The sequence below is a fragment of the Suncus etruscus genome, chromosome 15 (genome assembly GCF_024139225.1).
Source record: "Suncus etruscus isolate mSunEtr1 chromosome 15, mSunEtr1.pri.cur, whole genome shotgun sequence".
Taxonomy (NCBI): domain Eukaryota; kingdom Metazoa; phylum Chordata; class Mammalia; order Eulipotyphla; family Soricidae; genus Suncus; species Suncus etruscus.
In genome coordinates this window covers 88,213,667-88,228,056 of record NC_064862.1, presented here as the reverse complement: position 1 = coordinate 88,228,056, position 14,390 = coordinate 88,213,667, and the positions used below count along the sequence as shown (strand labels likewise).

The window sequence follows — 14,390 nt, the reverse complement described above, 5'->3', positions numbered from 1 at the left end:
CAAACAGCTCAGAGTGTCCGGGCCAGGTCTAGAAGCTTCTGGCCCCGGAGGTGGGCAGGCTCTGCACAGAGGGTTTCCTCCCTCAAGAACATCTTCTCCTCGTTGGCCAGCAGCCAACGGTAGAGGTCATCGAGGTCAGGGCCACACACCCAGAGGTTGCCCTAGGGAGCCCAGGAGACCCTCGGGGACGCAGCTCAGGGAGTTGTTGGCGAGGTCCAGCATGTCCAGCTGGAGAAGGTGCTGGAAGGCGCCGGCCTCCACCTCCTGCAGCTGATTATAGCCCAGGAACAGGTAGCACAGGTGGGGCTGCGGGGCCAGGACCATCTTCCCGAGCACGCGCAGCCGGTTGCCCTCCAGATGCAAGCGCTCCAGCTGCTGGGGACCCCGCAGGAGATCGGGGGGCAGAGCCTCCAGCCGGTTGGCAGACACGTCGAGGATGCGGAGCCGCGTGAGGTTGGCCAACAGCCCCGAAGGCAGCGCGGAAAGCTGGTTCCCCGACAGGTCCAGATGTTCCAGGGCGCACAGGCCCCGCAGCGACGAGGCCTCCAGCTGCTGCAGCCGGTTCTCCTTGACCACCAACGTGTAAAGGGCCGCGGAGAACTCAAACAACCCGGGGGGCAGCTCGGTGATGGCGTTGCGGGTGAGATCGAGCACTTGGAGCCGAGGCACCGGCCGCAGGAGATTGGTCGAGAAGTTCTGCAGCTGGTTGTTGGAAAGATGCAGCTGGCGCAAGTTTGGGGCGCTTTGTAGGAATCCGTCGAATAGGTTGGTGAGGTTGAAAACTTCCACTGCCACATAGATGGTGTTGGCAGGGAGAGTCCTGGGCACCTGCCCCAGGGGAAAGCTGGCGACGGACGTGCCATTTTTCAGGAGGGTCATGAAGCAGGCGAAGCTGGGGTGTGGGCTGAAAGCCATGATAAGCAGCAGAGAGAACAAGGATCTGGCCAGGTAGGGCACCGGGGCCCTAGGGCTGCGGGTAGAGGAGATGGTTTTGTGGTGGTGCTGGTAGTTTTGATTTTTGGTGGTCAGGGGTTACTCCCAGCTCTGCACTCAGAAATCACTCCTGGTACACTCAGGGGAGCCTATGGGATGATGGGGATGGTTCTCAGGGATCCAGACATGTGCCACAAGTAACTCCTGAGCACTGCCAAGGCCTAAACCTCACCCCAAACATATGGAAAATGGGCCTAGAGAGATCTATAAAGGATAAGGCACCTACCTGCCCTGTATGGGGCCAGTGCCAATTTTGGGGTTTTTGGGGGGGATTTTTTAGGGGGACACACTTGGTGATTATCAGAGATTACTCCTGGCTCTATACTCAGGAATTACTCCTGGTGGATCTTGGGGAAATCATAAGGGATGATGGGGATCGAACTGGGGTCTCCCATAGGGCTTTCTGGGCCCCACCAGGAGTGACTTTTAGCATACTGTGAGAACTTAGTCCAGGAAGTTATTAATGATTTGTTGATGTGACCCCAAGCTTTGTTCCACTGTGAAGTTCCACTCCTCATCTGGACCCCCCTTTTTGGGAGGGTTGGGCCACACCCAGTGATGCTCAGGGGTTACTCCCTAGGAATGCACTCAGAAATCAATTCTGGCATGGGGGACCATATGGGATGTCAGGGATAGATCCATATCAATTTTGGATGTGCAAGGCAAATGCCCTATGGCTGCACTATCGTCCAGTCCCTGGACCCCCTTTATTGATCGTCTTGACTCTTGCAGTAGTCAATGAGAAAACCCCTTCCCCCTGATTTCCAGAACTGTCAGAAATAGCCCTAGATCCAGGGAGAATTCTAATTCAGTGTCACTGGAGTTTCTTCTCTTACCCTGAAAGGCAGCCTAGCGTGCTCTGTGGCCAGCCTCACTCCCATGTTTCTTGGATCCTTCGCTTCTCAATTGGAAGGCAGAAGCTACAAGCTCCTCTTCAGCTCCCACAACCCCAACTCCAATGCACCTCTCTTCAAGAACCTTTCTCTGGCCATCCCACACAGGAATCTCAGTATTTTCTGCTCTTTGGAACCAAACAAGGCTAGAGTGTCTGGGGGTCTCGCTCCACCTTCCTGCAGAGCATGGGGTGCAACCTAGGATCTCAGCTATAAGGCTCACAGCCCAAGTCCAGAGAGAGAAATGTGGCAGGTAGATTGTGGGCAGGAAGGGAGTGCGACTAGTTTAGAAGCCGGGCTCCATAATATCACCAGCTCCCATGAATCCTCACAGCCGGAGGTTGGGAGTACCTAGCTCTGCATTTCTTCCTGGCTCCTAGGCGGCGACATGCTGACCTTCCTCCGGTGCTTCTTGTCCCCTAGTTCTGCAGCGGTGTCCTTATACCTGGGTGGGAGCAGGCGCCTGACCGGGCCCAGCCCCAACCTCCCAGTTCTGTTCAGCCAGAGGGTGCCAGATTGCAAAAGTGCTTCCTGGCAGGAGAGGAAGCTCCCGGGGGGGGGGGGGGCACCTCTTTGAGCTGAGCTTTTGCACAATCTTCTTTCCCTTTTTTTTTTTTTTGCTTTGGGGCCACACCTGGCAGTGCTTAGAGCTTATTCCTGGCTCTGTTGCTCAGAAGAACATAATAAATGGGATGCCAGGGATCGAACCAGGTATGCAAGGCCAGCGCCCTTTTTGCTGTGCTATTGCCCCGGAACCCCCAGTGTCTGGGATCCAGCACCTGGCTGGTCACCCTGCCCCACCCCAGGACTGGATGTGCCCTAACTTTTACGGGTAGGGACTCTAAACCGAAGGTTTTGTTGACAATAAGACTGGTTGGCCAGGATGTTCTGTACAGAGGAAGAAGAAGCGATAAAACTTGTCTGGAATTTCTGACTTTTTTTTAATGGCAAGAATTCTTTTTTTTTTTTTTTTTTTGGGCCACACCCGGTGACGCTCAGGGGTTACTCCTGGCTATGCGCTCAGAAGTCGCTCCTGGTTTGGGGGACCATATGGGAAACCGGGGGATCGAACCGCAGTCCATCCAAGGCTAGCGCAGGCAAGGCAGGCACCTTACCTTTAGCGCCACCGCCCGGCCCCAATGGCAAGAATTCTTAAATGAAGTTCAAAAGTGAATGAGCACAGACATCACTCCCATCTTTGAACGGTAGTCCGGAAGGGTCAAAACCAGGTTTTGAGGATTCTGGAATCCTCAAAATTCTGAAAATCAGAATGGCGTTTGCCTTGCACACAGCTGACCCGGATTTGATCCCTGGCATCCCTAATAGGGGTTCCCTGAGCACTGCCAGGAATGATTCCTGAGTGCAGAGGCAGGAGTGAGCCCTGATCAGCGCTGGGTGGCCCAATAAAATAAAAAACAAAAACAAAAATTAATAGGTTTTGAATCTCTTAGACTGTGTTTATTTTTCGAGGGTAGTCCATCTCCCCAAAAAGCAAACAAACTTCAGGACACTCAAAGCATGTATTTATTTTATTGATTTATTTATTTTGGTTTTTGGGTCACACCCGGTGATGCTCAGGGGTACTCCTAGCTATGTACTCAGAAATTGCTCCTGGCTTGGGGGACCATATGGGTGCCTGGGGATTGAACTGCGGTCCGTTCTAGGTCAGCCTCATGCAAGGCAAATGCCCTACCTCTGCACCACAGCTCTGGCCCTTCAAAACATGTATTTTTGTTTGTTTATTTGGCCATACACGGTGATGCTCACGGCTGGCTCCTGGCTCATTGTTTAGGAATCTCTCTTGGTGGGGTCAGGGGACCCTGTGGGATGCCAAGGATCAAACCTGGATAAGCAGCCCCCACACAAGGCAAGTACCCTCCCTGCTGTCCTATCTGTCCAGCCTCCTAGAATGTAGGTCTTTTTTATTTGTTTTGCTTTGGGGCCACACCTTGCGGTGCTCAGGGCTTCCCCCTGGCTTTGGGCTCAGGGATCACCCCTGATAGTGATTGGGGATTGAACTCGGGTTAACCCATGTGCAAGGCCAGCATGATCCCTGCTCTGTTATCCCCCCGAGCCCCTCCAATCAAATTCTCATTGCTTCTCTGTGATGGATCTCGCTGAAGCCTAAGAATTGGTGAGGGTGTGCAGAGAAGTTGATCCAGGAGCCCAACTCCCCACAGAACAGAAACAGAGCTGGGGTGCAGGTGGTTGTAAACAGTTTTATTGATGGGGGGCTGAGGGACGTCAGAGAGTCCGGGACTCCGTGGCCACTGGCATGCATGGTCAGCCGCGGTCAGGATGTCACAAGGGGTGGGCGACACCATCCTTGGGCCTTATTTACAGGGGGGTCCCCCGCTTTGCCCAAACCCCCGAATAGGAGCCCTTCGGGCAACTGGTGCCAACAGGGCATCTGGGCTGATGGGAGGATGCAGAGAAACCCTGACACCCCCAGGCCCATCTCCCCTTCAAACTTCGAAGCAGCACCTTGGTGACCCCCTCTCCCCTGGGCTTCTGGAAGCCTTGCCGCTGCGTTGGTTCAACCAACATTCAGGGATACGTTGGGGGGGGGGTCGCCCCCTGCTTACACACAGACAGGCACACGCCACACGCCCAGCACCCGACAGACACACAGGTCCGTCCCCGGCTCCTTGCACAGGAACACAGCATGCATGCTTACACACACACACACGCACACACACACACACACACACACACACACACACACACACGCGCACACACGCCGGGATCCCGGAGGGGGAGCGCAGAGGCCTGGGGTGAGGGAGGCCTCGACGGGGGAGGGTGAGGGAGGGTCCCCGTGTTGGGGAGAGGAGAGGAGGGCTCCTTGGGTCTGCAGCTAGAAGCCCCTCTCCCACACCACACGGGACAATGATTCCCCCCTTCGGCCTTCGCCCCGCGCCTCCAAGCACGCACCCCCCACCCCCGGCCTTTCACCCCAAAAACGGAGTGTTGTGCAATTGTTAGAAAAAAATCAACAAACAAACAAAACAAACAACAAAATAAAACCCCAAATCCCCCGGAAAAAAATAAAAACTGCTAAAGAAATGCCAAGTTGGAAAACAAACTCAAAAGGCGCCTTCTGCACAGGGTTTCTTTCTCCAGGCCCACCCTGGGATGCTTCCCTTTCTCCATCCCTCCTCCCGGCCCATAAACTGCCTCAAACAGTATCCTGCAGCCGGGGGACAGTAAGTGGGTGGGTGGAGGGAGAGGTGGACGGTCGGTCGGTCGAAGAACTTGTGCTTCGGCGGGTGGAGAGAGAGGGGAGACCCTTCCCCAATCCTCATGGAGAGAGGAGGGACCCTCGGGAGCACCACCCCTGGGCCTACTAGATCTTTCTTTCCTGGTGTGGGTTTCTGGAACCCAGGGCTGGGCGAGCGCCCAGGTGACAGTAGTGGGGTGGCGGTGAGGAGTTCCCCCATCCCCACCGCTGGCCCTCTAGGCCTAGGGCCCGGGGGGCGCAGTCCTGTCCGTGCCCCCGTAGGCCAGCAGGTGTGCCAGGTCCGAGGTGGGGCGCATGGGGCGCGTGGGGCGAGTGCGGGCCTCTCCGCTGTTGAAGGTGTGGGTGCGCCTGAGAGCGGCGGCGGGGGGCCCGGGGGGCCCGGGTCTCCGGAGGCTGCCGGTGGGCGCGGGTGGGCTCCAGGGCCGCGGGTCCGAGCCGGGGTCCGAGGGCCCCGTGGGCGCAGACACCACGCGCCGGCGATCGGGGCTGGCATGTGGAGTGAGCGCAAAATCGCCTCCCGCGCCCTGGGACGCGCGGCCGGGCCTGGGCGCATAGAAACGGCCTTCGGGGGCATCCAGGGCCGATCCGGGGGTCGCCGGCTGCTCGGGGCCCCGTCCCGGGGCCAGCAGGAGGAGGGACGAAGAGGCCGAGGCGCTGAGCAGGCCCGGACCGTGCTCCCATGCGCGCGTGGCCAAGGGGTGCGGGTGTGAGTGCGGGTGCGCGTTGGGGTGCGGGGTGGGCACCCTCTTCTGCGGCAGGGGTGTCTGCTCGGGCGTGGGCAGGAGCCCCGAGTCCAGGTCGTGGGGCCCGCCCTGCAGCAGCGTGGCCGGCGTCCAGCCGTTCTGCATCTGCATCTGCATCAATGGGGCCAGCAGGGCCTCCGGGGGTGCGCCCCCGGGGCCGCCGCCTGCGCCCCCGACGACGACGCCCCCGGCCCGGCCTCCGGGCCCTGCCCCGCGCCGCTCCGTCCCCAGCCGGCTGACGCTGAGCACCGCCTCGCCCGCGCCGTGCGCCAGGATTGCCTCCTTGTCCTTGCGCCTGGCCGCCTCCTCGCGCCGCTCCCGCAGCCCCACGTACCAACCCACCGTGAAGCCCGACACCACGGCGCCCACCACGAAGGCCGCCACCGACGACGTCACCAGCAGGTTCACGGACACCAGCCCCGCGCGCTCCTCCGACAGGCTGGCCCGCAGCAGGCCTGCAGATGGAGAGGGGTGGAGGTGGAGGTGGGGTTGGGGTTCGGGAGGGGGCCAGGGCTGAGCAGGGGGGTGACCCGGACCCTCCCTCCAAATCTGTCTGAACTGCAAAATCTGTTCTTGCTTTTGCCATCCTTGGCTGGCTCTGGGTTGACTCCTGGCTCTGTGTTCAGGAGGCATAGGGGATACCAAGAATCCAACCCCAGGGACGTTTCCTGCCTTGTTTTGATTTCTGGGCCACACACCCGGCAATGCTCAGGAATGACCACTCCTGGTTGTGCTCAGGAGGACCCTATGGGGTGCCCAGGTTTAGACCTGGGTGCACTTTGTGCAAGGCAATTGCCTTACCCGCTGCCACTTTCTCTGGCTCCAGGTTTTAGTTTGCCTTTCTTGTGACGCAAACGCTGATCTGTTGTTTCTCACTGATTTTTCTACTTGTGGGGACCCATACCCAGCGGTACTCAGAGCCAACTCCTGGCTCTGTGCTCAGGAATTGTTCCTGGCGGTGCTCGGAGGACCATAGGGGATGCCCAGGATCAAACCTGGTCAATTCCTGCCTTGTGGTTTTATTTATTTATTTATTTATTTATTTATTTATTTTTGGCCACACACACGGTGATGCTCATGGGTTACTCCTGGCTATGCACTCAGAAGTCACTCCTAGCTTGGGGGAACATATGGGATGCCAGGGATCGAACCCAGGTCCGTCCTGGATCAGTAGCATGCATGGCAAATGCCCTACCACTGCACAATCTTTCCAGCCCTGGTTTTATTTTTGTTTACTTATTTTGGGGGCACACCCAGTGATGTTCAGGGGTTATTCCTGGTGCTTCAACACAGGAATTATTCCTGGTTGTGCTCGGAGGACCCTTTGGGGTACCAGGAATCGAACTCTGGCTGGCTGAGTGCAAGGCAAGTGTCCTCCCCTTCTCTGTCACTCTCTCTGTTTCTGTCTCTCTCCCTCTCAGCACCTGCCTGTCCATTTTCCAATGACAGAGCTTCACTCTGTCCCTGAGGTGTGTGTGTGTGTGTGTGTGTGTGTGTCCTTCCTCCCAACCCACAAATAGGAATCGACTCAGAGCATGTGAGAACCCCAAGGGGTTGGGAGATCCCCAGAATTCTTCCGCTCCCCAACTTACCGGTGCAGTCCCCTAAGCCTGACGTACTGGCTCCAGACACATCCTGCTCAAACGTGGTCCTAAGGGTGGAGAGAAGAGATGTTGCACCCCCTCCTCAGGGCCAGGGCAAGCTAGAGTGGGGGTGGGACCCCCATTTTTTTGATCCCCCAATTTTCTCCCCGTACCTGGTTCCGGGGCTCAGGAAGATGCAGGATCCGTCCGGAGTCCAACCACAGTAGGGGTCCTGGCTGCCAATGCAGTTCCTAGAGCAGATGGGGACCCCGGCAGCCCAGTGAGCCCTTCTCCCCAATAGGACCCTCCCTGGCCCCTATAGGGGTTCAGGGGCTCATGGCCTCTCTCTGTGGTGGGGATTATCCCTTCCCACTGTCCACTGTCCAGATCAGAAGCATCAACTACAGTGGCAGACGGATGTGTCTCCGCTGCCATGATGGAGGTGAGGGTTCACACGGAGCCCCAAAGTCTGCCCCCAGTCCTTTTCATCTGTGACCCACTGGTCTCCTGCTGTGCCAAGAATCGAACTTAGGGTCTCATACCTGTAAAGTCTTTCTTGCTGACCTCATGTCCAAATCCAGCTCCCATTCTGCTCTTGATAGGGTCCCCCTGAACCTGTCTCCCCACAGGCCTCCAGGTGTCCCCTCCCTTGACGCAAAGGCAAGGCCTGCACTCTTCCCAGCCCTGATTCCTTCCATCAGTCCCCTGGAGCTTTTCGGTGGCTCTTCCTCAAGTCCCGTCCTGTCCCAGGACCTTTGCACAGACTGTCCCAGGAGGGCAGCTCATTGTTCACTGAAATGGAGATGCCATGGCATCTGGCATCTTGACCCCACCCTGTAGTCCCTCACACATACAGAACTGGGGGAGAGAGGGACATACTCACTTCATGCACCCCGAGTACTGCTGGCAGCGGGCCACGGGCACCCGGACCACGCAGCGGGGGAAGGCAGCCAATAGGCCCCCGGAGGCCGCGTCCAGCTCCAGGCTCAGGAGCCGCTGTCCGGACTCCCCGTTGGTTCCGGGTCGTCCACACCTGCAGAAAAGGAGAGCTCGAGGGCTTGGCCAGGTGGGGGTGTGGCCTTCCTGAGGAGTGGTCAAACAACGGGCGTGGCTTCTCCTATAGGGGCGTGACATCCTCCTCTTTGGGGGCGTGGCTTGCTAATAGGCATGACGTCATCTAAGGGTGTGGCCTCTTCCTATTGGTGCATAGTCAAACTCTGGGGCGTGGCTTCCTCTTCTTGGAGGCGTGGTTTGTTAATAGGGATGTGGCCTCCTATTGGACCATGACCAACTGTGGGGCGTGGCCTCCTCCTCTTGGGGGCGTGGCCTCACCCAAGGGCATGGTTGAATGTGGGTGTGGTCTCTCCTGGGCGTGGTCACCTATCAGCCCCACCCCTCACCTGTCCGGCCGGTACGTGTCAAATTCCTCCAGGAAGACGCTGGGCCCCGAAGTGCCAGTGGAGCTGGCATTGGGCCAGATGAGGAACTTGAGGACCTTGCCAGCCTCGGAGCCCAGGAAGACCACCGTCTGGTTGCCCCACGGGCCGGCGCCCACGTCCACAGCCACGCGCGTCAGCTGGTGCCTGGGGCCCGCCAGAGGACAGAAGGTCAGCTCGGCCGCAGACCCCCCTGAGGTCACCTAGCAAAGCTGGGAAGGTGGCACCGATGCCCTTAACTGTCCTCGGGTGGGGCCTGCCTGCTTCACCCTGATTCATTTTCATGTTAGGGCTGCTCCCAGCATTAGCTCAGCGACTTAGAACACTCCCTCTGTTATTACCTTTTTGGTTCATTTTTGGGGTCACATCTAGCAGTTCTCAGGGCTTTCTCTTGGCAGTGTTCAGGGGAGCCTATAGGGTGCCAGGGATGGAACCTGCGTGCAATATAAGCTCCCTTCACACTGTACTGTCTCTCCTACTCTATTACTGCTATATATTTTCCACTTTAATTCTTTTTATTATTCTATTTTGCCCCCCCCCCCCACATTTTTCTAACCACACATAGCAGCACTCAGTGATTACTCCTGGTTCTGCACTCAGAAATCGCTCCTGGCAGGCTCCTGGGGACCATATGGGATGCCAGAGATTGAACCAGGAAAGCTGTGTGCAAGATAAGCTTCCTTCATGCTGTGCTCTCTTCCCCAACATATTGCTACTTTATCATTTCCACTTTATTTATTTATTTATCTTTTTTTTTGGGTCACACCCAGCATCGCTCAGGGATTACTCCTGGCTCTACACTCAGAAATCACTCCTGGCAGGCTCAGGTGACCATATGGGATGCCAGAATTTGAACCACCTTCCTTCTGCATGCAAGGCAAATGCCCTATTTCCATACTATCTTTCCAGCCCATTATTTATTTTTACTTTTTATTTATTTTTTTTGTTTTGTTTTGTTTTTGGGTCATAGCCGGCAGCACTCAGGGTTACTCCTGGCTCTACTCTCAGAAATCACTCCTGGCAGGCTCGGAGGACCATATGGGATGCCGGTATTTGAACCACCGTCCTTCTGCATGCAAGGCAAATGCCCTACCACCATGCTATCTCTCCGGCCCTATTTATTTATTTATTGGGGGTGTGGGTGTGGGTGGTGGTGGTGATGGTTGATGACTATTTATTTATTTTTATTTTATTATTTTTTAGCAGTACTCAGTGGCCACCAGAGTTACACCCAGTGGTTCTCAGGGAACCATGTGGTGCTGGAGATTAAACCAGGACCTGTTTTCTAGTCAAAGCCTGTTTTCTAGTCAATGAGCCCCCCCACCTATATGATGAGGTTTTTTGTTTTGTTTTGTTTTGAGAAAATAGATGGCATTTTTATTCTGTTGGTATCACATTTTGTTTTTCCCCTGGGCCAAACCCAACAGTGCTCAGGGCTGACTCCTGCCTCTGAGCTCAGGAATCACTCCTGACAGGCTCAGGGGACCCTATGGGATGTTGGGGTTGGAACCTGGGTTGGCTTCCTGCAAGGCAAATAAATGTCCTCCCTGCTGTACTATCACTCCAGCGCCATGCTGAGCGCTTTTGACAACCCTCCTCATCCCTCCTCTTCCCCTTCCTCCTCCTCTTCCTCTTCCTCCTGCATCACATCATATCAGCCTCCCATCTCCACCCTGGCCCACTCCAGAGACTGACCACAGGAGTGTCCGCACGATCCAGGGTCCCTGACCCAGCGAGGGCACCGCCTCGTCCATCAGCGGGTGCGTCTTAACGAAGTTGAGGATCTCATCTGGGAGAGCACTGGAGGTGTTGTAAAGCATGCCAGGAACTACACAGCGACCAGGACTGGGAGGAAGGACAAAGGGTGGGTCAACACAGGCCTGGGGGTCCCGGGGATTGGATCCAGGTCAGCAGCATGCAAGGCTAGTGCCTTACCCACTGTACTATCTACCTCTTTGGCTGCAAAGTAGTTATAGGGCCTCAGTTTACCTAATCTACATTCTGAATGCATCTGTACCTGGGTGCAGAAAGGAGAACAAGGAAATCCCCTCCAAAAAATGGTGAGGGGTCACTGGTCATTTGAGTGCAAAAACAAAAACAAAAACAAAATTCTGATTCCAGTCTCCCGTGTCTGCAAAGGGTCATTCACGCTGTGAGATCTCAACATCTGGAAACCTGGTCCTCCAAGGCCTAGTCAGGGGTCCTGACTCTGGCCCTCAAATGGGGTGTGTGTGGGGGTCCTCACCGTGGCTGGGGCACCTGATCTTCCGGGACTGGCGTCCAGATGGACTCAGGTGATTTCTGCTCTCGGAAGCGACCCTCGAACACAGAAGCCACGTGAGTCATGTCGAAGGCGCATACAGCTGAGCCAGGGATGCTGGAGACAGGGGGACGGTGGGGGGGGTGAGCGGAAGGTGCTCCCCAGTCCAACCTGCTCACCCCACCAATGCCAGACCTTCATCTCCAGAGCTCACTTCTGTCCTCCCTGACCCTGGACCATCTGCCCACCACTCACTACTTCAAAGTTTAAATAACAATGTCCCCTCTTCGAGGAAGCCCTACTGGACTTTCTCTGAAGTCCCAGGGCCTTTGCACATGCTGCTCTTCCTACCACTACAACTCTCTTTCTCTTCCCTTACTGCCCCAAAGCATAAATAACAATGTCCCCTGTTCCCGGAAGCTCTCCCAAACTTCCTCAGTTGTACCATTCTGGAATACCAGCCTTAGCAGGTGCGGGTCTGGCTTCTGTCCATCCACTGACCTATTGCTGGGGGTGGAGAAGACAGCGAGGACCACGGGTCGGCCCCCCAGGTTGACCACACCCGTGACAGCCTGCAGCACATTGAAGTAGAAGTGGGGGTCGCCGGGCACCGAGCAGTTGAGCCGCGCTTTGAGGAAGGATGTCCACTGCTTCTCCAGCACTCGGGGTGAGCCTCCCGCATCGTTTTTACACACCCGTCCCACGCGGGACACCACTACCTGGGCACGGCAGACAGACGGGTGGGGAGGATGGACAGACAGACAGGAAAAGAGACAGGCAGGAGGAAGGATAGACAGATGGGAGGAGGGACAGATGGACAGAAGGGCGGACAGCGGTTAAGCACTTGCCCTGCGTTCACCCAATCCAAGACCAAGCCCCGGCATCGGCTGCAGCCTTGGAGGACCTCCAGCCACCCCCCAGAGAAAAAGATTCACTGATGGGGAAACTGAGGCTCAAAGTGTGTGCCCCAGGGCACACCAGTAGCAAAAGGTAAATTGTGTGCTTAACTATCTGGCTGTCTAGTTGCATTAGGGATGGGATGAATGGATGGATGGATGGATGGATGGATGGATGGATGGATGGATGGATGGATGGATGGATGGATGGATGGGTGGGTGGGTGGGTGGGTGGGTGAGTGGATGGATGGTTGGGTGGATGGGTAGAAGGATAAGTGGGTGGATGGATGGATGGGTGGATGGATGGATGGATGGACTGATGGATCGGTGGGTAAATGGGTGGGGGGATGGATAGTGGGTAGGTTAATAAATGGGTGGGTGGAATGGTGGATGGATGGTGGATGTGTAGAAGGATGAGTGGGTGAGTACATGGATGGGTGGGTGGGTTATTAAATGGGTGGGTGGATAGATAATGGGTAGATGAGTGGATAGGTGGATGGATAATGGGTGGATTGATGGATGGATGGGTGGATGAATGGGTGGGTGGTTGGGTGAGTAAATGGGTAGGTGGATAGATGATGAGTGAATTGATGGATGGATGGGTGGGTGGGTAGAAGGAAGAGGGGGTGGATGGATGATGGATGGGTGAATGGATGGATGAATGAGTGGGTGGGTGGATGAATGGGTGGATGAGTGGTGGATGAGTGGGTAGATGGGTGGGTGGATGGATGATGGGTGAATGGTAGATGGATGGGTGGGTGGGTGGAAGGATAAGTGAGTGGATGGATGATGGGTGGATGAATGGAGGGATGGCTGGATGGGTGAGTGGGTGGGCGGATATAAGGATGTTGGTGGTGGATGGTGGCTGACCCATGAGCCATCTTGATCCAGAATCAGAGCCTTTCCTGGCCCCATTCCGTACTTCTGTGGGTGAGGGACGCCTTACCTTCTCCAGATAGTTAAACTCCATGGCAATCTCCCGAAAGAAGAAGTAAATGTGATTCCCCCACTCCACCGCACGGACAAAGTAGGGGTCTGTAGGGAAGAGGTGGTGGGTCACAACCAGCCCCCCGATGGGCGAGGAGGTATTTCTAGGGCTTGGAAGATAAGTGTGGGGGGTGCTTTTCTGGTGAAAAGGGGCATTGGCAGTTCATCCCGACAAAACAGACTCAGAGTTTGTTTCTCTGGGGCATGTGTCTGGTGGGAGGTGTCAGAGCCTACAACTCACTGTGTCTACACCGAGACCACAAGCTACACCTACCCACACAGCATCAACTATCACTCGGGCCCCCACCCCTCAAAATCGAAGCGCTTTTCTCCTTTGGAAGTTCCAGGGCCATTTCTCGCCAATTCTAATTTGCATCCAACTTTTTTTTTTTTTTTTTGGTTTTTGGGCCACACCTGGCGGTGCTCAGGGCTTACTCCTGGCTGTCTGCTCAGAAATAGCTCCTGGCAGGCACGGGGGACCATATGGGACACTGGGATTCGAACCAACCACCTTTGGTTCTGCATGGGCTGCTTGCAAGGCAAACGCCGCTGTGCTATCTCTCCGGGCCCTGCATCCAACTTGAATCTTCTTTTTCCTTCCAACTTTATTTCCCCCCCAAATAAGCCAAAAAGGTTTCAGAGATAAAGCAAGATGGGTCCTCCTTCTGGCTTTGCCCTGGCCCTGGGACTATTATTCTAATGAGGGGATCTAGGAAGCCACAGCTGCCCAGTGGGTTCCCAAGGCACCTTTGAACCACTTGGAGTCGTGTTTCACGGTCCGCAGAGTGGGCCGGTCTCCAAGACTTCGGTAGATGACAGCATCAATAGCCAAGAAGTCGGTGACAGTGGCTGTGAAAAGCATCCCGTCTGGATGGAGTGTTGAAGGGGCAAGAGGCAGGACAGAGAGGAAATAATAATCACAGAGTTGCTTTGAGTCCAGTCTCAGAGCTAGACAGATGCTGTATACGCTTAGCATGTAGGTGAAATCATAGGGTCACCTGAGCACTGCTGGGAGTCACCCCCTGAGCACTGAGCTGAGAGTAACTTTCTTTTTTTTGTTTTGTTTTGTTTTGTTTTGTTTTTGGGTCACACCTATCGGCGCTCAGGAGTTACTCCTGGCTCTGCGCTCAGAAATATTGCTCCTGGCAGGCTCAGGGGACCATATGGGATGCCAGGATTCTTTTCTTTTTTTTTCTTTTTGGTTTTTGGGTCACACCCGGCGGTGCTCAGGGGTTACTCCTGGCTGTCTGCTCAGAAATAGCTCCTGGCAGGCACGGGGACCATATGGGACACCGGGATTCAAACCAACCACCTTTGGTCCTGGATCGGCTGCTTGCAAGGCAATCGCCGCTGTGCTATCT

The 14,390-nt window shown here is 55.7% G+C and overlaps 2 protein-coding genes across 2 annotated transcripts in view; both read right to left on the bottom strand.

The window, feature by feature from the left end:
* LOC126030122 (leucine-rich alpha-2-glycoprotein-like) lies at positions 1–4,210 on the bottom strand. Its single transcript, XM_049788310.1, is given in 3 exon segments — positions 1–153; positions 155–970; positions 4,065–4,210. Coding segments are annotated over 3 exon segments (1,107 nt in total). The 3' UTR covers positions 1–8.
* The window catches only part of SEMA6B (semaphorin 6B), a 25,573-nt gene continuing 15,268 nt past the window's right edge, over positions 4,086–14,390 (bottom strand). Inside the window, exons 8-17 of the mRNA XM_049789290.1 lie at positions 13,777–13,896; positions 12,989–13,077; positions 11,648–11,865; positions 11,132–11,263; positions 10,582–10,731; positions 8,851–9,033; positions 8,334–8,483; positions 7,624–7,701; positions 7,460–7,518; positions 4,086–6,322 (exon numbers count right to left, since the gene is read on the bottom strand). Coding sequence (XP_049645247.1) covers positions 5,346–6,322; positions 7,460–7,518; positions 7,624–7,701; positions 8,334–8,483; positions 8,851–9,033; positions 10,582–10,731; positions 11,132–11,263; positions 11,648–11,865; positions 12,989–13,077; positions 13,777–13,896 — 2,156 coding nt within the window. The 3' untranslated portion in view covers positions 4,086–5,345. The remainder of the gene's footprint in view (positions 6,323–7,459; positions 7,519–7,623; positions 7,702–8,333; positions 8,484–8,850; positions 9,034–10,581; positions 10,732–11,131; positions 11,264–11,647; positions 11,866–12,988; positions 13,078–13,776; positions 13,897–14,390) is intronic.